Genomic DNA, 27,578 nt, shown 5'->3' with positions numbered 1-27,578 from the left:
TCTTATTTTCAGTTATTAGTAAATATTTTCAGTTACATAGTAAGGAAGTTAGATTGAAATCCATGCGTGAGGAAGACGTCCTGGTTGTTTTACTTGTAAGAAATATGTAGGCAACTGAGCTGTTTTGGGCCCCTTGCCCAGCCAGAGGTAATCTTTGTGTAAGGTTTGCACTTCATTCTGTCACTGTGATTCTTATTCATTGGGAACTTTGCTGCTACTGATACTGTGTATGTTTGAGAAGGAAAAAGTAAAAAGTGAAACCAATTTCTGTATATCTACTAATATATCAAGTCTAGGATGAAGTGCAACAGACTGAATTGCTGCAGATTATGAACAAGATTTTCAGGCAGATTATACAGATATTTAGTTCTTTATTTTAACTGACAACAGCTTTGTTTTCTTTTTAGTCTTTTGAGAAGGTATCTGGCTTCAATCTAAATATATTTTTTAAACTTACCATCAAATATGTGTTGGTACGTCCTAGAAGAAAAAATCTGAATATTTAGAATTGTTTTCCAATATTCTTGTATGTAACATTAATTAACACATATGTTGTCTGAGAAAATTGAAGTAATTTCTATAAACCAAATCTTTATTTAAAATAAAAGAATGAATAATATAATGTGATGGGAATGAAAATATACAAGTATACAAAAAAAGTATATAAACATTTTTTGGAAATTATCTTCATAGACAATATCCATTCCGTAATCTCAGCTAAGGCAAAAGGAGCTGAATATTCTTTATGGCTTCTGGGAAGTCACTGCTGCAGTAAAACACTGAATTATTATCTGCTTTATTCACTGAATTGTCTGACAGAAGATGAACCCATTGGATATATTGGCTGTGTCTGGTTTCAATTTGTTTTGTCTATAAAAAGTCAAAGCTTCCTGTGAGCATTATCAGACAAAATAAATAAAGTAAGAGAGATAATTGTTTAATGAACTTGGAACAACATGATTCAGGCAGAATACCCTCACAGATTTTGCCAAAGCTAATAAAATTCTTTTGCACCCTACTTATTATTTTTGAATAAGTATCAACTTTTTAAATTCTTAAGGGCATTTTTAAAACCAGTACTGAATTCTGTTTCTTTGTACTTAAGATTGCTTTAGTAGTTTGAACTCCATTAATAACCAAATTGAAATTGAAAATGAGATGATGTAGAAGTCAGATGTCATCTAGAATAAATATTATACAATCATGTGCTTTTGTCTTTGATTCCTAGTTCTAAGTACTTTAATCCATACAAAAAACAATAAAATCTTTCTTCATTTTCACATAGCAGTTGAGCATTATGTCAGAATTTACAGAATTTATGATATATAGAAACAGAAAACCCCTTTGCTTTATTTGACTACAAAAATGGATTTACATTTGTCAGTAAAGTTCTGTATTGTTTTATTTTTTCTCTGAAAACAAATTCTATCACATTGACAAGAACAATCTGCTCTAATGTTGTATAAAACATTTCTTTATTATTTCTCAATGACAAAACCTGGATAAAAGGATTTACTCATTGTTTGTGATTTTTATGTCTTATTTCAGATCAGTCTTTGCCAAAATATGATCTTAATGCAAGTTTCAGCAGCAAAAATATTTTTTTTTCTGTTTGTGAAGAATAAAATGAAGTATTATAATAATCTGTACTGGGTCAGTGCAAACATTTGTATATCCTTTTTGTGACTAATAGTGGAGAGATAAGAAAGCATATTATGAAAATGTAAGCATATTTCCCTGCTATATTCTTCTCCCAGCTTCCATAGAGTGTTAGTGAGGAAAATGAAGGAGAATGCTGAGAACTTTTGGAAATTACTGATCTTTTCCTATTACATTAAGCACTATTTTGGGAACTTAAAGTCACCAATTTGCCAGCCATCCCAAATTATTATGCAAATTTCTAGGAAAGAGAAAATTTGAGTATTTTTGGAATAAAATGTAGAGTTTAAAGAATTAATCTCTTTATTTGGAAACATATAATGAACAAAATGTAGAAAGATAATGACAAAATAGTCTCTTAGTGATTTAAAATGCAATTTTGGAATGTGTTTAAGACCCACTGGGTTTCAGAGAGTCTTAAAATGTAGTTAACTGCAAACACATTCATGAAATACAGATGTTCCTTTTCCTAGTGGATTGATAGTTGAGGATGACTTGGATCGCCTCATGTAATTCCTTGAGTTTAGCCACTAAACTTTAACACAAATAATTCTGGAAGCATTTGCTATAACTATTTGAATGCAAAAACCAAAGTGTTTGTTGACAATGTATATATGTACTGGGAAACAAATATATTTAATAACAACTGTGGGCCTGAAATAGATCACTCCTAATGTTAACTTTTAACACTGCCCTAAGGCATTCTCAAAACCAAATTTCTCGTCCTAAATCTTAGGCATCAGTCCATAAATGACAAGCATGGTCTTAGGCAAGGCTTTAGGCACCTTATCACTTGGAGCCCCACAGATCTGAGCAGCAGTATAAACCCAAATGCTCTGCTAACTAAAATGCTTATTTTTCATTGCTGAATTTTAATTACCAAACAATTACTGAATTCTCCCATGAACATCAAAATTAATGAGGTCTGCTTTTCTGTGGACTTTTGTCCTCTGTCCCACATAGAAGTCCCATTCCTATTATTACTAATCTTCTGAAACCCTATTATTTTCTAGGATTCTCTGTGGTAAAAGCTCAAGTTCCCCTTTTATGTCCCTCAATCTCTCCCAGATGTCTAAGAACCTCTGAGGCAATATTTGCTCAGCATCTGCGCTTGGCTGGCTGCTCGGTGTCTGCTTGTAGCAATTGGAATAGGCAACTGCTGAGCTTCTCCTTCAGCATTTCTGCCAGCAGCAACTCATCACAGACACCAGTTCTCTGAAACCTTGTTGAACTTCAAGTTTGTGTGATTTTTAACCAAACCTCAAAAGTGTTCAAAAAGTGTTCAAAAAATTTCACAAATATGTAGGACAGGTGGGCATACCAATTACACAAGTTTGTTTTCCTAAGTTTTCTAATTGAGACAAGAAAAAAATATTTTTTATTTGAAGACTAAATTCTGAAATGTTCTTTGAAAGCTAAGGATTCTGAAGGTAAATCAAAAGAACCAGGCACAACCATTTTCTTTGCCAGTCTCAGGGCTGGGAATGGAAACACAAAATTAAATCATGTTTTTCAGGGGTTTTTTTGGCTATTATTATGTCATTTTGCTCTGCACACAGAAGTTTACATAGCCCATCAAAGTAGTAGTGTTCTTGTGGTAGAGACAGTCTAAGTAAGATATAAACAAGGAAAGCTGTGTAGTTATTAAGTCAGACAAAGTATCTGGGAAAAACAGGATGCATGCAAGTCTTTCTTCAGCTCTGAAGTATGGACAGTAAACTGCAGACTAAATACAGGTTGGAAACAGTTGAGTTTGGCATAATAAAATTATACTTGAAGAAATTGCTGCCAGCTCTGTGCTTAAAAGAAATGTACTGCTCCTCTCTGGTTTACATCTATGAAAGCTTTGAGTGCCTGTTTGTTTGTTTATATCTTTCTAGCCATATTAGGTGTTTAATAAAGCACACTGCTTCTCCTTTGGAACATTCATTGTTTCAGAGAAATGTTTTATATCCCACTTACTTCCTTGGTTTTCTTTTCATAAAAGCAAGTAGTTTGTTTAAAAAGAAGTTACTTCTATCAAGGAAAAAGATAATCTTGTTCTAGGAATTTCTAATCTGAGTTTCAGTATTGTAGCCTGGTAGTAGGATTTGGATTCCCTTTTTTCATAACTAGTGTGATGGATTTCCTCATAATTTTTAATATTTCTTTTTACATTTCTTTTTTTCCCTGTTGCTGCAGCTTGACTTCCTCTGGTCAAGAGAGCAAACCACTTAGTGATAGATTTTCATTTTAGTGCAATAATACATATAAAAAGGGAGAAGAAGGTGAAAATTTGAAGGACAAAAATCATTACTTCAGAAAAATTGGTGTCTGGAGTTTCTATAAAACACATAAGGGATCATATCATGTTAAAACACTACATATATTACATCCTGAATAGGCTGTAATCTAAATGAGATAAGATATATATAATTCAACAGACAACAGTTCAAAGGGGAGTCCCCTCAGCTTTCCTGCACTGGGAAAAAGGGAGAAAGAATTTCCTGGTAATCTTCACTTAGAGATAGACAGATAATAATAATATTAATAATAATAATAATAATAATACTTTTGTGAATAAGAAACCATGTAAACTCCAAGAAAACCTAATTTGACTGATATCTAAACAACTATGCTCCACTTCTGGATTTCAGGGAGACAAGACAAACCTCCTGGTAGGTAGCGTATGCAGAGCATATTTTGCCTGACTCTGCGATGTGTGACAGTGACCAGTGGTGAAAGATGTCAGAAACAAACCACTAACTGCTCTGGTATGACACTGACAAGGCTGCTGGAACTGGAGACACCAAGTGGGACAGTCAAGGGTAGAAAGACAAGGCAAAAAGATGGAAAGAACCAAAGGCACAGCCAGAAAACAGTGATAACAACAGAACGGTGTGCCAGCTGTAGACAGGGCTCATACAGGTGAGGAACAAGTATTTTTGTGTCTTAGGAGCACTGTATGAAGCCAAATATGAATGTGAATGCCATCAAAGCAGCAAATGAGAAATAGCAGAAAGCAACATAATGGGAAAACTTGAGGAGCAGCTCACGCTGGAAGACAGATGGGTTCAAGGCAGGATATCACCAGTATTACCTACAACGAGTATTTACAGTGACTTCTATAGGAAATAGTCTACTGGAGAAAGAGGATATAATGAAATACCATGCAGGAAAGGGAAAGCCAACTAATATTATGCTCCCACATTTCAGTCTGAGACTTCTTTGGGACTTGCCACAGCCTACTGAATTTCAGCTCTTGCAGATGAAACACTTTGTCCATGGGTATCTCTTGATGGTCTCTGAGCCAAAAGGTAGACATGCTTATTCAAAAAATAAGTTAGTCAGTTCAGCATACTCAAACATGACATGTCTTGTCAACCTCTACTATCAGTGAGTCATCAAATATATGCTTAGGTGGGGTCATGTAAACAAAAATAAGTCCTGAGTAAAGTACTTTCTACGGTAATTCTCTCTAGGAACAACAAAAAAATCTCTGCCATTTCTATTTTTTGGACCAGTCAAAATTTAGGCTTCTAAATTTTTAAAACTAATTTTCTTTAGAAGTTTGCAGCTGATATACCTATGCATTGCCTGAGTGGGTATTACCTGTGCTACCACATGGCCTCTGGGAAGGCAGGATTTCATCCTCCAGAGACACAACTAATCAGGGCTGGAGCCACAGCAATACAATAAAGAAAAAAGAGACAGAGCTCTACTTTCAGTGTTTTCATCTCATGTTAGGAGTGACTGAAACATTATATAGAGAAGATCGATGTCTTGCCAGTGTGTCTAACAGACACATTTCTCATTATCTAACCTTTAGTCCCAAGGAAGTCTCTTGATATGTGCTTTCTGGAAATAATCCAAACTTTCATGTAATTTGACTAGGAAATTTTCACAGGATCTTCTAAAACACCCCCAGTACACCATTGTAAGCAAATCAGGAGATTTCTGGTTCCCATTTTTCCCATCTTAAGAAATATGAATAAGCACAGCCATGTTGGAGTAATTCTTCACAATTAAATACTATAGTTGAAAATAATTTTTACTGTTTAAAGATAAAAAATAAGATATGTAAAATGGACTGAAAAGTTCTCAGGTATGAACTAATAGTTTAAAAAGAACAATTATTCTAATATATAGTAAATAAGTTAATGACATTTAATAAAACCTTACATTTAATGTAGTAAAATATTCACTACAATTTAAAAAGCTTTAAAACCTGGAAGATGTGTAAAAACATATGTCTAGGAATTGGTTTTGAAAATTAATTATACTTTTTCTTTCATTATTATTTTTTCATGTTTGAAAATGATATCGTTTGCTTAACCAGAAATAAGATCATATGAACCTATGAAATGTGAGGAGAGCAAGGTGACTAGGAGAAGAGCTAGATAATAAGGTTTAACACCATATTAAATGCATTATAGAATATTGTTATGCCAAGTGTTCCCACTGAAGCACGTGCAAATACAGCATCATGCTATTAATGTCATGGACCTGTAACATGATTTCCAGCTGATAACCTCAGCTGCCCTTGCAAACACCAGTTGAACTGCATGACATTCCTACATCAAATATGTTAGTAGAATAATTTTAGAGACCGTCAAAGCGGAGCAAAGAAAGCTCTGACCAGTAATTAGAATGCACAGGTAAAATATAATGATGGTTTTATTATTGTATATAGGCTCTATCAATTACAGTAATTACATCTAGTTATTTTGCCAATTTTTTCTAGGGTTTTGGTAGCCCATCAGGTGAACATTGGCTGGGAAATGAATTTATCTTTGCAATAACAAGTCAGAGGCAATATTCTCTAAGAATTGAATTAATGGACTGGGAAGGAAACCGGGCATATTCACAATATGACAGATTTCACATAGGAAATGAAAAACAGAATTACAGGTAAGAATCTATTGAAATTCTTTTAACTCTGCTGAGTGATAAATATTGTTCATTGCTAACTTGTCAAATATGAGAAAGGGCAACAATATGATGCTGATTTTCATCAAAAGTGGATAAAGATCATAAAAACAAAACAAAAATCAGATTTCTCCACGATGGAAGGATAGAGTAAACCTAACATATCTGAGAAAAAGGGGTCTATTAATTGTGTTATCTGGTAGAACTTCTAAAAACTGTATAACTTTTATATTCAGGACTCAAAATTTATTGAATAGAAAAAAGATTTTGAATCTTTATTAAAAACTGAAGGATATCTACCTCAGAAGCAGAGCACTGAAACAATGAACATGGGAATTAAAGACCAAAAATGCTGTTAAACCATCTGATATTTGCAAACTAAAAAATTAGTGTAAATGAAGAGGAAAAAGAGAATAGTGGATCTTATTTTGATGACATTAAACATAAAAACTTTTCTTAATAATATTTTTCTCCCATACTTTGTTTTAAGATAAAAGTTTATTAAAAAAAGAAATAACAACTTGAAGACACAAGAAATGTGGATAACCTAAGTCATCATTTATACTATTTTTTAATCATTGCTTCATCTGAGCAGACAGTACAATGCTAGAAAAAGAAAATGAAACACATAAAAATATCCAATTTATTACAGCACATCTAATTAGCATAAGACTCAGAAGAGAAACAGATATATTGTAAACTCGAACATTCAAGGCATGTGGAACTAGGCTGGTATTCAGATCTTCAAATTCAAGTAATATGATTCTCAAAAATGCTGACTGCCTCCTTCTCCCCAGGCCCCCAGTGAAATGGAGGTGAGAGCAATTTGCTCTTTCTGCTGGCAGGGCTGTGCCCAGGTGGGACCCAGAGCAGTGCCCAGGCCCTCTGGGCACAGCAGTGAAAGGGGTACAAGAGCAGACACCTTTAGAAGCAATCAGTATGAGTTTAGCTCCTGCAGAAAGCAAGGATTGTCCCTCTGCACACAATGGACAGCTCTATCCCCTGCTGCCTCCAGCAGTGCTGTGCCTGGCACTGCCCGTGGAAAGCCATTGCCCCAAATCAGGAAAGGTGGAGCACCTATTCTGAGGTAGTTTTAGGCAAAGAATAAATATAACTAAAGGAAATAGCTCAAAAGAGAGGCTAGAAAGATTTATACAAAACATAAAAAGCGCAGCGTAAAGTGGGGTCTTAAACATTCGTAGAAGTTGTTCAAAAGGAAAAGTTGAGACAATTCCTTGTCAAATGAAGAAAAATGTCGAAGGACAGTTTATACATCGCTCAAATATTTATGATGAATCAGAGGAAAATATTGCTCAGGGGTTGAATTAAAATCACTGAATTTGCTAACAAAACCAGGGTCTTTTTTGCTCATATTTATTCTGAACTAAGGACAACATATATTGTTAAGGAGTTAGAAGGCTGTTGAACATTTTGCATGTTAAAGCTCATGTTTAGAGAGGTTTTCTTTTTCAGGACTCCTCGGTGTTCATTCATGGCAAAATAGCAAGAGAATTGTGTTGTTATGTTTCAAAATGAAGGGAAGGGAAGGGAAGGGAAGGGAAGGGAAGGGAAGGGAAGGGAAGGGAAGGGAAGGGAAGGGAAGGGAAGGGAAGGGAAGGGAAGGGAAGGGAAGGGAAGGGAAGGGAAGGGAAGGGAAGGGAAGGGAAGGGAAGGGAACCCACTTTCATTATAAAAAAGGGAGATCTTTTGTAATATAAATAATATTTTCTGAACATGTAAAAATTATAAAAAAGGATCCATGTAAATTCTTCTTGGTCATCAAGAAAACCAAAAGAGATATAATTCAAACCTGTAGAAATTAAATCAGAGGGGGTATACAGGCCTCAAAGAGTATAATGTTGAGTAACAGGCATAAATTCTGCTACCTGTGTCCAAGCCACTTTTTCACAAAAATCAAAGGGACTTTGACTTTACTTTTGGCTCCTGTCCTATTCCATAGTGTAAATGAAGGCCAGAATGAAATCTACTCACACTCTATGGTCTCCTTATGGTGCAACTGAAGCTCTTCTATTGAGGAAATGGGAAATCAGTTTCATTCATATTTTTCTAAATAAGCAAAGATGAAAACATAAAGAAGTAAAAAAGTCCATCTCTGTTGGCCCTTTGGGTTTCAAATTAATTCCTCTATTATTTTTACTCAGGTACATTGGAATATTTAAAGAAAATAGCTGAGTAACATGGTGATAGTTCTGGAAATAATGATGTGTTAGCCACATGCAAGTCTAAACTGTTTTTCATGCTTGACAAATGCACAGTGCTTAGTCCAGACAAATATATGCCCAACAGATATTTTGCAAACCAAAATTATGTTGGGCTATTCTATAAATTTTTACAGGAATGCATTCTATGACATAAAACTCTTTATTTTGCTTGCCAGCATCACTATCTGTGATAGCAGCAATTCCAGAAGGCTGGCTGAATAAAAACCTAATTATTGAGTACTAAACAGCTGGCCACCCTTCAGAGAATGCTGTTTTCCTTTTATCTGAGAAGCTGCTGTTAAGGATTTAAATGATTCCTCTGAAGCTGAAAACCACAATTCCCAAACTCCTGCTCCCAGCGCCTTTCCTTCCCAACTTTCAGGCATTTGCCATGTTTGCTTTCAATACCTCAAACACAGAACAGCACACCTTTTCAAAACTTTAGTTACTGTTATTTGAAATAATTTTGCCAAACAAAACAGATGCTGTCTTATTTTGGAAGCTTGTTTCTTATAATGAGCCATATTAAATGTTGTTTCTGTTAGCAAAAATATGTAATTGTACACTGGCTAGATTCACATTAGTTTCAATTAACCTAAGTTCACTAAGTAATAGTAACCAGTAAAGAGACAAGTTTCCCTGGTCTGGGAAGTGGATCAAGAAAATCTGAAATTGAAAAAGGGCACTGAAATGAAAAGAAAATCTCAAGAAGCGGAACATCTTTAATTTTGCTATAGCAGTACCTTGTACATTTGAAAGATGTGAAAAAGAAGGGTTCCAGGTCTTATGCTCAAATAAAGAAAAGAAAAGAAAAGAAAAGAAAAGAAAAGAAAAGAAAAGAAAAGAAAAGAAAAGAAAGGACCATGAAGTGATAAAATCTGCTTGAGAAAATATCAAAAATCATTTTCATGTTGTTCTTCCAAAATCCAGCCTCAACATTACGCAAAGTTCAATTCAGTCTGGATAACTCCCAGGTGGTGATTTCAGAAGGGTTCTGTTTTTTCTCTGGGCTTTTTGTATTCTCTTTACTACTTTTTATTAGTCTGAAGAATCTATTATTAAAGAGAGTAATGCTGAACACATGTAAGTTCAAATATACTTGTTTCTCTTTCAAAATGAGACAGCTCCAAGAAGTTTTCTGGGAAATCAGAATAAAATCTATTTATCCCAGATGATGAGTGGGAAGAAGGTTGAGATGAGAAGGTGGTTACTGAATCAGTAAATTTATAATGATAAATGATAACTGGAACAGAAAATCAAATGTTGCACCACATGTGAAATCTTTAATAAAAGTATCTAAGTAATTTACGTCATTTAAAACATCCTTAGGTTTCTTATCTACACAAGATGATTACACAGAGACTATCTGTAAATACGATGAAAATATCTCTGTCAGACTCTTTGCAGCTTAGACTGTGGCAAGGAAAATCTCCATGCAGTAAGAAGAGCCAGATCTTGCAGATCTCCCATTTAGCGCAGTGTTTCTTAATGTAATTAGGAACTATTTATAGAACTATAAAAACATGAGTTGAAAGAGAATCCTGAAAGACACATGACCTCTCTTCTTTTCCTGAGTAGACTCTCCCTAGCCCACTTGACATTGTTTGATGTTCTTTGGAGATGTACAGCTATGATACACTTCTGCTCTGACCCATGTCCTCAGCTCCTCCAAAACTGAACAGGAAAAGTGACCATGTGTTGGGACTTCAGGCACCACAATTCATAATCCTACATATTAGTTTATGAAAACAGATATATTGATGCTGAATTTTGAATAGTAATAATTTCAGCCTGCAGATACATCTGTTTTTTCCTACTCATGATACAGGACAAGCACTTCCAAGCAAAGCAAGGGGTAAAAATGGGGGAATCACACTTTTTAATTGTCTGAGCTACTTTTACTTCAGAACCATTAGAGAAGTTTAATAGACACTCATCTCCCTAAGACAATATACTCTGGTATTTAATCATTCTTTTAGTTAGAAAAGTTTGCTACTGCTGCAATGATTCACTAACTTTGGTCCTATCCCTGGAGAAATATGATTAAATGATCTGACAGCTCTGCTCAGGTGAGCAAGGCTTTGGGGTTGATGTAGGCATAGGTGAAAACTGACGATGGACAGAGAACATCCTAACTTCCCTGAGTCACTTTGGACTTGAGGTGCTGGCTGACTTTAAGTAGTAGTAAAAATGAAGAAGAGACTTTATATTGGAACGAGCATGAGAAAGTGATTACAAAATCTCATGAGAAAGTGGAAGAGAGCATAGATCCATCAGGAACACAAGAGACTTGTTGACAGGGCAATGATAGGCATGGAGGGAAGAGTCAGGTGTGTGGGTCCTCAGAGGAACAAAATGATGAAATTTGTTGAAAACAGGAGGGGTAGTTATTAAAATTATTAAAATCTCTTCAAACTGCTGACATGATCTTCCAAGCCCTGTAAATCTAGGTGACAGTTTCCAAGCTCTCCAATATCCTATGTCTCTCCAGGCTTTACTTTAGGAAACAAGATCAGCTGTTGAAAGTAAACTAAGAATTGGTAAACTTTATGGGACCTGGTAGCAGAGAATTTTCAATTCACTGAGTAGAATACTGGACTTTTAGCTCTTGTTTAATTAAAAGTTTGTATTTTTAGTTACAGCAAAAGTATTATTTCTCTCTGTTTTCATAGACAAATCAGGTAGGTAGTCTGCTGCCAGTAGCCTTGATATAATGTTCATCTTAGATTTTTTTTTTAAGATTGAGGCTATTTATATCATTGTTGAACTAATGATGGAATTTCTTGCAAAAATCCTCACTTATCTTTCTATAAAACAGAAAAAATATATTTATCTGTACAGTCTTTTAAATTTTACTGCTGAAAATTCTGTAATAGATAGTAAAATAAGTATTATTTCAGAGTACAAATTTTATGGGGACAGATGGTTTTATGTATTTTTAATTAAGAAACAAATTCCACATATTATTGCTGTTTCAGAAACAGGACACAAATAGGCCATTTTCACTTCCTTGGTGTACCAAATCCCATTTTTAAATGTTGGTGTGGTTCTTGTTATTAGCTAGGCTTTTCAGTGATGCAACTGTATAAGTAACATTTTCTTCTTGTGTCACTTGAGTTTTTTATTTTTTAGGTAAAATTGGGGATCAGTCTGACTTGTAAATTTTTGAGCCATCTACTTAGCTTCTTCTGTGTGATTTGTATCACAGTACAACTTTGAAGGATTCATTCAGTCTTTTCTCAAATGGGGAAGGAAAAGTACAGTGGAAGATATATAGGAAATCTGTAGCAAAGTGAAAAAATAAACACAGAACATCTTGGGACCTTCTGTGCCCAGACCCCAGTACTTTTCTTGCCAAATTTGAAAATTACAGAATAATTTTAAAAATAGTCATGTTGCAAAAATGCAAAAAGCCTGTAGGTATTCATTTATATTTGGAAGCTGAAATTCAATTTGCAAATCTACTTCAGAGGGAATATCCATGTAAAATCCTTTTAACAGACAGAATGGTATCTGTGGTATGCATAATTTCTATGACTTGAAATTAATAATAATTCCTATTACTTTTACCGATCGGCGGTTTAAAATCAATAATATGGATAAAAACATTTAAAATTTTTATTTTTATATATAATATATCTGGCTTAAATAATTGGATTTTTTAAACAATACTGTCAGTCCAATAATATTCTGTGAAGCCTAAATGCTGGAAGTGCAAGGATTCAATCCAATGCCCATTAGCCAGAGGTCTTTCTGGAAACATGCCAGTGTTCCTAAAACATATCAGTGACTAAAATTCACTGGCAGTTTATGCAGTATCTCCAAATGTAAGCAGAAATTAAATATAATAATTTCTCTGACTGAAAGTTGATGTAAGTATGCTCATAGAATTTATGAATTTAAAAAAAATTATCTTAATCCACATAAATCCCAATATACACTATCCATCCACAGCTAATCATTTCCCACTTCTAACTTCATTATAGTAATTTATAGTTTATTATGCAAGAGCTGTGACTACTGTGGAGGAGGAGCAGAGGTTGCCTTCTTCTCTGTTATGGAATCTAATGAGAATGCATTGAGACAGGCTGGCTGCTCTGCCGTGCAGTGCATCTTCTGAAGATGAGCCAGGGGCTCCTGAGGTAACAGAGGCCAAGAGAGAAACACCAGCGAAATATCTCAAAAGAATCAAGGGCTATTCCTTTAAGAAAGTGGCACAGCTAACAGTCCAGTGCACACAGCATGGGCAATAGACAGGAGCTGAAAGCCACTGTGCCACTAAGAAAACTAAGACCTACTTGCCACTACTGAAACTTGGTGGGATGAATCCCCTGACTAGAGTGTGGCTTTCAGTGACCACAGGCTGTTCAGAAGGGACAGGCAAGGAAGGAAGGGTGGAGGCATTGCCCTGTACATCAATAAATGGATACATTTGCAAAGAGTTGTTTCTGAGGAACAGCCACAAACAGTTTGAAAACTTACAGTTAAGAATTGGAGACTGAGGCAGCAAAGGGAGGCTGGTTGTTGGTGTCTGCTTCAGGCCACTTGATCAAAGAAAGCCTAATGACAAAGCCTTCTTGCTCTAGCCATGGGAGGCATTGCACTTACAGGCTCTTGTCCTGCTTGGGGACTTCAGTCACTCCAACATCTCCTGAAAAATTATCATAGCAAGCTGTAGACAATCCAGGAGACTCCTGAAGTGCATGGAGGATAACTTCTTAAGCCAGGTAATAAGCAGCCCTACCAGAGAGGATGGAATACTGGATGTGATGGTCACCAACAAAAGTGAGCTAGCTAATCACTGACATCAAGATTGGAAGCAGCCTGCACTTCAGTGGTCATAGAATCACAGAATCATAGAATGGTTTGGGTTGAAAGAAACCTTAAAGATCATCTAGTTCCAACCCCGTGTCAAAGACAGGGACACTTTCCACTAGACCAGGTTGCTCATGCATTGATAGAGTTTGCATCCTGGGGGATATGGGTTAGGCAAAGACTAAAGTCAGACCCTGAATTTTAGGAAAGAAACCTCTGGTCAAAGAACTAATTAATAGGAGCCCCTGGAAATATGTCCTCAGGGACAAGGGAGCAGAACAGACTGATAGATCTTTCAGGACAGTTCCCATAAAATTCAATTCTAGCAATCCACAGGTGCAAGAAATCCACAGGTAAAGAAAGGCAAGAGAGCACCATGGCTAAGTACTTGCTGGTCAAACTGAAGGGCAAGAAGGAAGTGCACAGGCAGTGGAAGCACAGCCAGATATCCTGGAAAAAGTGTACGTACACTGCCTAGTTATATAGGATGAAATCAGGAAAATGAAGCTGCAGTTGGAGCTAACTTGGCAAGGAAAGCAAAGAATCATAAGAAGGGCTTCTACAGGTGTGTCAGCAAGAGAAAGAAAGTCAAATAAAGTATACTCTCCTCCATGAGTAAGACTGACAAAACTGGTAACAAGAGATGAAAAGAAGGCTGAGGTACTCAACAAATTTTTTTGGCCTCAGTCTTCACTGGCAATGTCTGTTCCCACAGCTCTTGGGCAGATGTACTACAAAATGGGGACTGAGGAAGTAAAGTCCTTCCTATTGTAAGAGAATATCAGTTTTGTGACCATCTGAAGAACCTGAACATACATAAGTCTATGGGACCTGACAAGACGCATCCCAGAGTCCTGAGGGAATGGGCTGATGGAGTTGCCAAGCCACTTTGGCATTTGAAAAGTCATGGCAGTCAGGTGAAGATCATGATCTGGAAGCAAGGTTCTGGACCTGTATCAGGGCAAGACCCAATATCAACACAGATGAACAGATGAGGAGCAGCCCACAAGAGAAGGCTGTGGGAGTTCTGGGTGGTGAGAAGCTGGACATGGCCCAGCAATGTGCACTTGCAGCCCAGAAAGCAAAACGTGTTCTGGGCTGCATCAAATGCAGTGTGGCCAGGGAGGTGTGGCAGGGCAAAGGAGGGGATTCTGCACCTCTGCTCTGCTCTGGTGAGACCTCATCTGGTATACTTTGTTAATCTCTGGATACCTCGGAGCACAAGACATGGACCTGTTGGAGCAGGTCCAGAGGAGGGCCATGAAAAACATCACAGGGCTTAAACACCTCTCCTGTGAGGAAAATTTATGAGTTGGAGTTGTTCAGCCTGGAGAAGGCTCTAGGGAAACCTTAGAGAAGTTTTTCAGGAATTAGAAGGAAATAATAAGAAAGGTTGGGACAGTGTTTTTATGGGGCCTGTTGCCATAAAATAAGGGATAATGGTTTTAAACTGGAAGAGTACAAACTCAGACTAGGCATAAGGAAGAAATAGTTTGCAATGAGATGGTGAAATACTGGAACAGGTTTCTCAAATTAGTCATAGATGCCCTCAGGAAAAGTTCCAGGTGAGGTGGGAAAGAGCTCTGAGCAATCTGATTCAATTGAAGATATTCCTGCTCACTGGAGTAGAAGTTTTGACTAGATGACCTTCAAAGTTCCTTCCAACCCACAGTGTTCTATGATTCTATTGTTTTATTATTTACTTAATACTTGAAAGCATTAGTATATGCAAAGGCAGCTCAGAAATTACACAATTTATCAGACATTATCACTAGAACTCCTTAACGAACCAGTATCTAGGACATGGGGGGAAATCAACATTGGTGTTCCATAAACACAAGAAAATTATTTCCTTAGGATTTTAGAAAAGCACCAGTATAAAAGCTTTACTAGATATACACTGTTAGTGATACAGCAGCCTTGATTCCAAGGAGGAAGGCAAAGCCTCCAGTGTAAGTCATGTTCAGAATATGATGTAACTATGGCCTAACCATTTTGGTGTATATATTATTCATCACTAATAGGTAGATATCTGTTATCTATTTTCATTATTAGATCTTTCAAGCTGTCTCTAAATTGATGATGTCTTCAGTCTTGATTTTCTCTATCCTTTTCCCTTAACAGATTAATTTTCAATTACCTTCTCCAAACTGATATATTTCCTTCATCGATATTGGATAATTCTCTTATATTCAGTTTCACGTGCCTGCAGAACCCACCTTCCAGTAGTTCTTTATAGGACATTAGTATGAGACTTTCAGTAATTAAGTTTGATTTTGCTCTTACGAGTCTAGAATCTTTTCCTTCCTTTGGCATTTTAGGGCTTTTCAGATACTTAACTGAAAGAGGAGCTTGTTTTCCAGTATGTTCCACCACAGCTATCACTATGGAACACAGTATGCATGACATTATCTCCTCCTCCAGACTCCTAAACTTTTTTAAGAAATGGAAAATATATGAGCAAGAACAAAAGTATCTTATTTTCCCACAAAGCTTATCTACAATTAAAGAAAACATCAATTCAAACTTGAGGCAAAGAAAAAAAGAATATTTTGTAACAATTTTTTTAGTCTTAGGCCTCATCCTAGATTTAATGAATTTAAGTGATTTTTCGCATGTTTTCCTACAGGTAGGTGAGATAAGGATTTTTTGGTGCTAACATTAAAGCTGTTGAGCCCTAGGAGCAGACTGCAGGACCCTATCTGAGACACTCGATTCTCTGTGCATGCCTGGGGAGAGATAAGCTGCTTAGACAGAAGCCAAATCAGGCAACATGCAGAGCACAGAGCTGCCTAGAGTTAACCATTAGGAAATTCTGAAAATAGCAAGGCATCCATTTATATCCCCTGACAGTTCACAGCCCACAGCCTGAAGGTAGGAGGCAATGTCTTGTCTTACTCAGGAAAGAAATGAAAGGCCTTGGGTTAATGCATTCATTTGCCAGAGGGTATCCAGACCATAGCTGTTGCTTCCCAAGAGAAAGCAGCAGTCCATGCTGCCAGGGAACAGGCTCCTCGATGAATCCCTGACACTGTGCAGGGATGAATCCACTGCTCAGTGAATGAATAGGTACCAGGTCACTTGTCAATGAAGTGCAAGAGGAATTTCTAAGATTATTCTCCCTGCTCCACGTCTCTTTTTGAATTAAATAGGTTTTTATTAAATTATGTAATTGTGTTGTGAAGCAGTGGATACTATTCTGCTACACACATTTGTTCTCCCTTTGAGGCTCTGTGAATCTTGAGTGATTTATTTGCAGCAGGACACATGTTGCTGGTTATGGCATGCTGAGGGAGGTTTTGTGGTTTTAAACCTTTCTCTTGCAGAGTCCATAAAAACCTAACTGTGATGTGGTGGGTAGTAGTCACTCAGGTCAGTAAATTTTTACATGAAAAGTTGAGAGTAACAGCAACTAGTAGCTCAACCACCTACTACCCAGTGAAGAATCTTAAAAAAAAAAAAAAAGTAGGTTTATGTGAGAACAACGTAATTCTAGACAGAACAGTGTTATGAAATCCTTGCTGAGGGCTACTGCACAAGTACATGAGTCTGAGGTCTGAGAGAACTGTTTAATGAATGTAAATATTGGCAGAAAAATTATCAATTGAAACTCAGTATTGATCTCTTTTTTACATATTGCAGTTCAGTACATATTCCACAAGGTCTGTCCCAGCTTACAGGGGAAGACAGAGCGTGTTGTGGCACCTAACAGAAAGCTGCACAAGCTTTAACATAATATTGACCTGTTCTTTTGCTTCTCTAATTTAAAATGACTATTTTCCTTTTGTTTTCATTATCTTCGCTATCTACAATGTCAGTCATCTTGCACAGCTTTACTCTCTTTTAAGCCTTTATTGCTTTATGCCACCTCTACATTTACATTCTGGAAGAATTTCAAACAAGTATTTTAACAAAATTTATCAAATCCTGTGCTGAATGGACTTCACTGTCCCCAGTGTAAGAGCTCCCACTTCTACCAGTAATAGCACCAAAAATAACTACATTTCTTTAAGCTACTTGCATCAAAGCATCTACCAAAAGCTAAAAATTACTGGTTTTGTTGGTGTAGATTTTAATATAGAAGTCAGTAACATTGTTTCTTGACATGAAACAGCTCCTGAATAAAAGGGTCTTGTGTAGCTGAGGCTCTTCTGGATATTTACCACCCATGAGGAATTTTTTAATGTCAAAACTGCTATTTGTAGAGTATTCAGACATCGCAAGGTCATGTGATTTTTAAATTCGGACTATCCATCACATGGACTTAAGTGATGTGCTATTTATGTAAATTTCTATTAAAATGAATAATATAATATTTTTTGTTGCAATAATTTTCTTAATTAGAAGTTGTGTGCTCTTGTAACTTTTTCACTGTTTGAATTCACTAAATTCTTGTATAATGTAAGTGTTAATACCCTCTGCAACTTATAATAATTTTCAGAATGTAGTTTAGTGTAGTGAAAATTTCTGTACAAAGTCTAATGGATATATGGAAGGACATGCCAAATGTCCTTTCAGATAGATACAGCATCACTGTGTGAAAATTTAGTGTTTCATTGATGTTTGTTAATCACTGATATGCAGAAAATTTAGAGTTGCAGCATAATGCATCAATCTTAAGTGTACAAGCAGAGAAACAAATGCAAAAGTAAAATGCAGACTGAGGAAAAAACTCTCACAGTAAAAGTCACAATTAGAAAACATTTCACAATTAGAAAACATTGGAAAAGTTTCTTTAATTAAGATTCCCTGGTTGCATAATTCTCTTCACTATTATCTGTGCAAGTGTAAAGTGCAGGGCATTTTCAGGATCAAATTCAGGTCCAGCTCAAAATATTTAACCTGGACATTATTCTTCCCATAACTTTGATCAAAACTTAAAAAAAAAATGACACTTCCAAATGTTGGTCTTGAAAGGTAGAAAATCTGCTTAAAAAAAATGGGATGTGTCTCTGACTTCAATGAGAAAAATTATATTCTTCCTGTGGATGACTAAGATCTCCATCAAAGTGAAGTTGACCACTAACTGCTTACAAGGTCACGATGAATTTATTTAGTATTAGTGACAATATCTCCAGATTAAAAAAAAAAAAAAAAGAAGTTCTGCTTGCAAAGTTTTCTGAAATATCCACAATTTTCACCATGAGCCAAGCATTCACACTTAGATCTCTACAATGCAGAAGCCAAGAATGGGACCTGGAGGCCCCCTCAGAGAGTGTGCCCTCATAGCTGCTGACTCTCTGCCCACTCTCTGAGCTAAGCAGAAGCCTGGTAGACCTGTCCATGTGGCTTTGAGCCCAAGCTAAAATACCCTGCCTGTGAGTAGGTTCAGTGTCACGCTTACTGTGACAGTTCAGCTTCCAGCCAGGATAGTGTGGGCAGAATGAGCTCATGTCTGCTGAGACAACTGACAGAGCAAGCTTTCATCTGCTGGAAAAACACAAGCAGAAAGTCTTAGAGTGACCCCTATTTAATCTAGAATGTACATGGTTAAAGTCTCTGAAATCTGTTACCAGCTTCCCAGCCAACCAATGCCAGTGGTTTTTTTCCCATCCTTTTATCATTAACAGCTCTACTGGCAAGGTTTTAGAGCTTGATCCTAAGAACACTTTCTGCACTGATTCACTATATTTTCACCAAATACCAGCAAAGACGTGTGGTATTTTTTGTGAGTTTCCCTCTTTCATGAGTCAAAGAATAACGTGTACCTGTGGGGCCTGAAGAGAATCTGGCAAAGGGATCATCACAGATTTTTCAGTAGTCATTTATTGCACCAGTCTTTAAGTTCCTTCTTCTCCTGGGTTTGGGTTTTGGGATTTTTTTCCTATCAAATGAATACTTGATTTAGCTGTCTCTATCTGTTAGATAATGATAATAAAAAGTGATATTATTCATTATTTGGTTCACAGCAGCGATGCAGCGGATGAGCTAGATCATAAAGCAGAGGTATAAACCATGTCTAAAGAGCTGCTAATTTACATAAACCTTTCAACAGATTCCAACTTTGAATGTCAGAGCACAAACTTATTGTGATACCCAATACAGTGAAGTTTTTGTTGGTTGGTTGGTCTGCAAAGATCTGCAAGAAGGAGGTACTCAGTAACAATGAAAGCCTAATTAGAAAAAGAAAGAAAAGTGCCTGGTACCATACAGAGCTTGGTCTCTAGTCTTCTGTTTCATCAGGTCCTAGAGGCTGAAGTGTTTTCAATTTAAAATCAGTGCTGGAACAGCTCAAAACTCTTGACCCAAGTGCATGTGCACTGTTCATGTTTTATTTTCTTTTATTTAGAATTATAATTCATTTGTACTGAAGTAAAACCTCTTTGCATCTACCTCAATGCCATTTGAACCAAAGGAGTCATTACTGTGAATCACAGCTCTTATTAGGTCATGACCTGGGTTTTTAGGGTGAAAAAGGCATGTAAAACATGCTGAGCACTGTTGGCCTGGTCAGTGTGGCACCAGAAAAGAACTTGGATCATAAATGGGTGACAGTCAGTTAACCTTTCACTCATAGATGACTGTTTGTTGGCCACAAATGACGCCAAGGGAGTTGAAATATGTTTTAATAGTCTGTTTATATTTTTCTACCAAGGTCTTAGTGCCACATAACTCATTTTGGCATTTTTTAAACTTAATTTTGCATTAAGAAAACCAAGGAAACAGTGAAGCCAATATTTATTTTTCAAATAGCTATAAACATTTCACAGAAACTCTCTATGCATCAGTCACTTATAAAATTTGTTGCCTTTTCCTAAATGCTTGCCCTTATACTGAAAGCCTAACCTTAGTGTGATAATGAAGATAAACACCAGAGGATAAGTGTTGCATGTTGTACAATACAGACACCAATGAGTGAAGGGATCAAGCCAGGCCTGTTGCACACTATTCAGACTGAAGGTGGGATGTACTTGTGTATATAAGTACTTTTATTCTACATCTAGTTTCCAATAAATTAAATCTTTAATCAAAAAATGAATAATGCTGATGTGAAGGACACTATGTGAATAAGACAAGCCTTGGCTTTCTCGTCCTCACCTTTTTTTCTCCTTCTCCTTCCTGTCCTCCATTTAATCTTTTTTTTTTTCTTCATAGACTTATTTGAGTCATTCTGCAATGTACCCAAGTAATTTTTTTCTTTTAAGCACATAGTCAGGACTTTGTTGAGGCAGGACCACCAGAGCTCTCACTGAAGGTCAAGTCACTCTTGTTTCATTATGATTGCACACTCTTTAAGATGACATAAAACCATAAAAAAATTAAAATATAAGGGTCAGAAAGAGGTCATGACAATTATGTTGTCATTAATACTATCTTCTACTGTTTCCATATTTGGAAATTATTGCTTTTCCTGTCACCTCCACAAAGTGATTCTTCAATATCTATTGCTGTTTACTAATGTCATGAGTCTGAGTACATAGCCACAAGATAAAGCCCTTTAATCTGATTCGAGGAAATTCATAAACTGTGAACTGGCTTATCCATCAGGACTGAGCAAGTTCAAACACAGGTAAGAGAAAAAAAATTCTGATTAACTTTTTGCTTTGAAAATAATATTCCCCAAAACATCCTTGCATTTTCCTCTGGGATTCATGCAGTGGGAAGAACACATTTCTTGACATGAATCCCAGCATAAATCTTGAAAATCTCATGCAGAACCCAAAATATTTATTTTAATGTGTTATTCATTAAGTTATTTCTTTACATTGTAGTCTGTTGGCAGCTGCAAACTCATTCCATTCCATCCACATTAAACCAATGCTGTAGTCAGATTTGATAGGGTTATTAGGTCATTAATAACTGGAAAAAAATTATAAAACAGAAACTGCAAATACTGAAAAGGGCACAAATGGAAAAGAAGATTGCACTGCTGGCACAGAATAAAGAATAAATAATCAAAACAAATTGATGAAAAATAAATTGCACACTATTTCCACCTTTATCAATAATGATAAATTTCCTTATATCCAAGCTCTTCACACAGGGAAAAAAAAAACCCAACAAACCTCCTAGAGATTTCTAAAGCATGTTCTGGTGAAGGCAACAGAGCTGGGGAAGTGCCTGGAGCACAGGTCTTGTGGGGAGTACTGAGGGAGCTGGGGATGCTTAGTCTGGAGAAAAGGAGGCTTGGGGTGATCTTATTACTCTCTACAACTACCTGAGAAGAGGTTGTAGCTGGGGGAATCAGCCTCTTCTCCCAGGTAACAAGTGACAAGAAGAAACAGCTTCAAGCTGCATGAGAGGACTTTTAGATTGGATATTAGGAGAAAAATTTTCTCCAAAAGAATTGTCAAACATTAGAACAGGCTGCCCAGAGAGGTGGTTGAGCCAGCGTCACTGGAGGTATTGTAACCTCTGGAGATGTGGTACTTAGCAACATGATTTAGTGTGGGCTTGGCAGTGCTGGATTAATGATTGAATTTGATGGTCCTAAAGATCTTTTCCAACATAATTTTTTCTATCATTCCATAATATTTGAAAAATAACTTTCACAGTTTCAATTAACTGTTGTGCCAGTGGAAACATGAGGAAAATATGTTATTCAACCTAGATGTTTTGTCCAATTCAATATTGAAATAATTTCTTAATGGTGATTACATGTTGCTCCTTATTCAACATCCAATTTGATTAGAAAAAGTAAGTTCAGTAGTTATATTTCAGCCAGGAATTCTTTTAGCAACCAAAAACCCCACAAGAAACCCAAATCAAAACACTAGCACCCCTCCCCCCAACCTACATTGACTATATGCTCTTTAGACACATTAATTTCAAAACACCAACTTATCTCATTAAAATTAATACAAATTTTTACCATAAGTCTATCTATGATATTAGTAACTTTTGTAGTTACTTATGATTAATGACTTTCAATTAAGTGAACTGTGTGATAAATATTTTACTGTGGCCTGTAAATGACATTTCTCAATGACTCTGCTTGGTAAGAAAAACCCAGTATCTCCACAGTAGCCATCAGGGTAAAAGTAAGCATGAACAGCATGCTGATACATGAAGCTTTCTATTTCCATTTTATCTAAAACAGTTAATTAGGATAATGTATAACCTATGTGGATGACAGTGTATAATTAATGTCACCCTCAGTACAACTAAAGCATAGATTTATGAAATCCACTATTACAATATATCTGCATGGATTTCAACAAAGTATATTTACGAGACTTTTGGAACGTCCAAGCATATTTTGGAAGAAGTACCAAGTTTAAATTTTACTGTAGTTGTCTGGGTCTCTTTTACTGGATTTTCAAACATGATTAATCAATTTAAAGATAAATCAAATTTCCAACAAATGTTCACTGAACTTTTCCACTAACTTCAATGTCTGTAAAACAGGTCCTTAAATAAAGATATACAAACACCACAACCTTCAGCAATTCAGTAAAGATAAGCATCAGAAGGTCTGATTACTTATATAAACCTAAAAACTTTTAAAATATTACTTTCTCTGTAGAGTCCTTGTATTTCTGTGCTGAAAAAATCCCTTAAGAATCAGTTTTGGCATTTCTGCTGTTGACTTCAGCCACACCCAGGAAGTCTGTTTGAGTAGGGAGAAAAAGATTTTTTTATTTTAGGTTACATTTTGAATTAAGCAAATTTCTCTAACCCTGGCTTTGTCCATGTGCCGGGAAAAAGTTCAGATAACTTCTAATTTTTGTATTTTATTTTTTAAGACATTAATCAATCTTCAATGTTATAAAAATAAATTGCATTATCATTTAGCATAGTTTAATGTTTATATGTCCATTTAAAACATCAATCATCTATAGTTATTTCAAGCTTGAAATTAATTCAGGCCCTACATTTTATAAATTAACATGATGTTTTATAGAGCCATGAACAAAAGTGGTAGTTTCTGCAGCAACAGGAAATCTTAGCGTTTATATAGCTGGTGAGAGAGTGAATTTTTTTTTCTGTAGCAAGAATTTAACTTTCATTTAATAAGAAATGTAATAAATCGAATAACTGAAAAGTTTCATTTCAGATTTTCATGAGAAAAGAAAAAACATTGGTGGGTGATTTTGTTTTAATAAGTATTGTGTTGAAAAATAGTTTTAACAGAAAATGGTAGTAGCAGATTAATGTATCTCTTCAGTGCTGTATTTGGTGAGAGATTAGAGTAGAGGGAATTATTTCTGTTCAACACATCATTGTGATAGTAGCCTTAAGTATGTTTCTGTTTCTGTTAGCAGCAAAACCCAGCGTTACCGTATGTTTCCTCTCCATCACCACTATGCTACTGACATCAGCTGCAAACGTAGCAGCTCACACTGCCAGGGACTTTCTGTGGCTTCTGTAGCATGTATTTCAAGTAATTGAAGCATATGTTTGCCTGTTCACTGTCCAGAATAAACATATTTTTAAACACTTGTTGCAAACCATGACAAAGCACAGGAGTATGACAGGCCATGTGCTGTGCATTAGGAAAAATGATCCTGATGTCTTTTAGTTATCCTTACCCTGTACACTTTTACTCAATAAGTACAGTGCTTTACTCAGTTATTAATCTATTAATCAAATTTAATCTAGAAAATCAAATTTGTTCATTTTATGCAAAAACTTACAATCAGTACAACATCCAGGCTTACTAGACTATTTCATATTTTTCTGTAATGTGTAAATGTGTTTCTTACTTACAGCTAGGCTGTTCACTGTCCAGAACAAACATATTTTTCTCCTTTGACCTGTCAGGTCTGAAGTTCAAACACAAGCTAAACTTTCTGTGGGCTCTTAGAGATAGAAAACAAGTTTTTCAGTTGACAGTATGCAATTCAGGGAAGGATCCCTCTACTATAAAGCCTTTGTTGTCCCTTAAACAGATTGTAGTGAAACAATTCCAAAAGAAAACGGATCATATTCATTTATAGCTGTACTTTATAGTCACATTTTATCTTTAAAATTGGCAGATATATGTTCTTACTTTGGATATGTAGAATTAATATTTTATTGGCTGGCACATTTCACTTGTCTCAACAGGAGAATGGGCAAGAAGCAGCAGTGATGTCAAACAATAATTACAGCAGTGAGTCATTGCTACAGAGCAATCAAGGAGAAATTCCGAGGTTATTTTGTCTTACACTTTTCTAAAGGAAATGTAGAAGGAAATTATTTTCATGTGCAGGCAGCAAGAATATTAAGAGCCAAATTAAAAATCTGTTCAAGTTGTCAGAGTTACTGCATTATTCAGGTTTTCAACATTTTACAGAGCCTTCATGCCTCCTGTTTGCAGTTACAAACTCCATTAGGAATATAATAAAATTAAATTAAAGGTCTATGAATTTACCAAGTACACTTTTTCTCAAGTTTGTACTAAGGATAGGAGTGGGGAAAATGCAGTATTCTTAGGGTTTATGGTTGATATTTCTGGTTTTCTCCAATCAGGCACCAAATGTGATATTGCCTTTCTGCTTCTCTTTGGTACTTTTGCATCAGTTATTCATTCAAAGACAGGCAGCAATCAAGGTGGTGAATTGCTCTTGCAACTCAATTAAATGAGTTAGCAAGAGCTCAGCATTTTGTGAGTAGTGATGTTTTTGTCATCTTCCTCCCTATCTTGTTTTTTCAATTTCTCCAAAGGATTTTCCTTTCTTTTGGGGTAGCTTTTAGTTTACTTCTAATAATTATTTACCTCATCTTGTGTTGCATTCTTGCTAGCTAGTTAATCTTGATTCATGATTTTAAAAATTGTGGGTCAATTTAATTTAATTTGTTTTTATAAGGAGAATATTCTCTGCCCAAATGACATCAAAATATTTCCTCCTCTCCCTTTCAAAGAAAAAATAAAGGTTGTGTTTAAGAAGAAGTTTTATTTCCAAAAGAAGAAAAAGGATCCAAATGGGTGCCCAGACAATCTATTTGAAATCTGGGCAAGGGCACTGACTGAGATACCTTTGACTCTACAGTCTGACAGAGTTCAAACTCACAGGGATCTCCCTGGTAACCACAGATGGGTCATGCTCTATCTCCAGCCACGAGATGATCTTTCCACTGATTTTAAAAACTAGCAGGCACAAGGGATATGTGGGATAAATGGATTTCCCTTTATCCTTTAGTGGGAGTACTAAACAATGAAAAAGTTAGAGCATATAGGTAAAATACCAGGGTTAGGATTCCCAGATAGTTCCCACATTATATTTAGTTCCATGTTTAGCCAGCTTTTGGCAGACTTTTCAGTTTCAACCTCAGTGACAGCAGTATTTCTCTGGAGTAATTATTTAGATTTTTTTTCTCCTGTTCACATCATGTTATCTATCATTGAATATTTGTAAGGGGTCTTTATTACAGGGATTGATTTTGCTATTCATGGAAAACTGTTACCATTGGAAGTCTTGGGGAGATTTTGCACTATGTTCAGGAAAAGGTACATGGGCAAGAATTCTAACTAACAATATTTAATGCAGACATGATGTCTTATTAATTAGTAAAAAAGGGGGTTTGATTCCTAAATAATTAATCAAAGCATTTTTGATGGAAAACAGCCCCAAAACCTGTACTTAAAAATGAAGCTGCTCTCTGGTTTTGTTTTGTTTGTTTGTTTGTTTTATTTCTTAGAATTATTGCAATTAATGTCTAGACTTAAGAGTATCCTAAGTATAATCTCATACTGGGTCCATCTAAGTGGTTGCAGTCCAGTGGTCTTTGCTTCACAAAGGGACTTAATTACCTAAATTCCATTATAAATGGAATTGTTTGACTAATGCAGCATTTCATGAAACTCTACCAACTTCAGCATCATTACAAGTGGGTTTAGTTTCAGAAACTTAAGCTATCCAAAATTTAGATGCAGCTGTGAACCAGATGGAAAACGCAAGTTAAATCCTTCCTCAACCTCAAACTTTTCTAAACTAGAGGACAAAGTAATGTCAGTCACATGGGTTTTAAAAACAAAGATGTTTTTCACATGCCTAACATGCAGGGCATACCTAAGTGGTGACCAGTAGGTTAGAAGGACTGAGATGTAGGTGCCCTCTGTTCTTGTCAAAGTTAGGAAAAATAAAAACCCAGTGAGGAGAGAGCTCGGAAAAGGGAACTCTGGGTACAGGATTCTGATCCTCATGTAACTATTTTTTTCCATGATCATTTCCATCAAAATTAACAACCCCTCCTTTGGGAAGGGGTCAGAATCTGGGATTCCCTCCTGCCATGTGGAATGAGCAGGCTGGAGAAATGACATTTTATGCTGCAGAGACAAAACTGAGGTGGGAATTTGGAGGCATCCCTTTAAAGTATTTCCCAAAGACAAGCTTTGATGTGCTCCTCTCCATTTATCATGCTGAATCTTTTAAATCCTGCTTCGAGGCTCTTGGTTCTCTCTATTTTTAGCTGTTAAAGATATTAGGCCATTACTTATGTTTATGAATTCCAGTCAAGGAGATCTCTGCTCAGATTTTTAGCACTGTGGCAATGGTGAAATTTGCTCTTAACTCAGCATGTTCAAGAGATGCACACTGAGGTAGTTGAGATGGTTCTCTACATCTCCTAATGATGGTTATTCCTGTTTGCAATAAGCTATTATCTTATTTGGTTGTTTACAGACAGAGTATTTGTCACCAACAATGTGTCTTCTTAACTGTTTCACTGAGAGACTGCTAGAAGTAAAGGACTGAGTGATTTCTAGCAACTCTAGCGGAAAAAAAATAGAGAAAACTAGCTAATATTAAATTATGGGAGTTATACTGAACTCTCATTCATTCTAGTAAAAATAAATAAATAAATAAATAAAGTTTAACGTTCAATGCTTGATATGTAAAGCACTGCATCAGAAACTATTTCCTACACTCTTAGTGATATTTAGTGCACAACTTTTTCACATGGATTTATGATTTCATTTAATTTTTCAGATTTTTTTTACATCTCATTCTGTATGTTGCAGTTTTCACAGCTGTATGTTGCAGAACTATACCATTTTAATATTTTTTTGTTATTTATTTGGAATCATCCCAACTTTATCTGTTAAAGTCT

At 35.9% G+C, this 27,578-nt stretch overlaps 1 protein-coding gene across 1 annotated transcript in view; it reads left to right on the top strand.

The window, feature by feature from the left end:
• ANGPT1 (angiopoietin 1) overlaps positions 1-27,578 on the top strand; it is a 149,956-nt gene that overhangs the window by 108,514 nt on the left and 13,864 nt on the right. Inside the window, exon 7 of the mRNA XM_038129289.1 lies at positions 6,383-6,549. Within this exon, the coding sequence (XP_037985217.1) occupies positions 6,383-6,549 (167 nt within the window). The remainder of the gene's footprint in view (positions 1-6,382; positions 6,550-27,578) is intronic.

Source organism: Motacilla alba, chromosome 2 (genome assembly GCF_015832195.1).
Source record: "Motacilla alba alba isolate MOTALB_02 chromosome 2, Motacilla_alba_V1.0_pri, whole genome shotgun sequence".
In the NCBI taxonomy this organism is placed as follows: domain Eukaryota; kingdom Metazoa; phylum Chordata; class Aves; order Passeriformes; family Motacillidae; genus Motacilla; species Motacilla alba.
The sequence above is the reverse complement of the archived record's forward strand: the minus strand, read 5'-3'. Positions and strand labels throughout refer to the sequence as shown.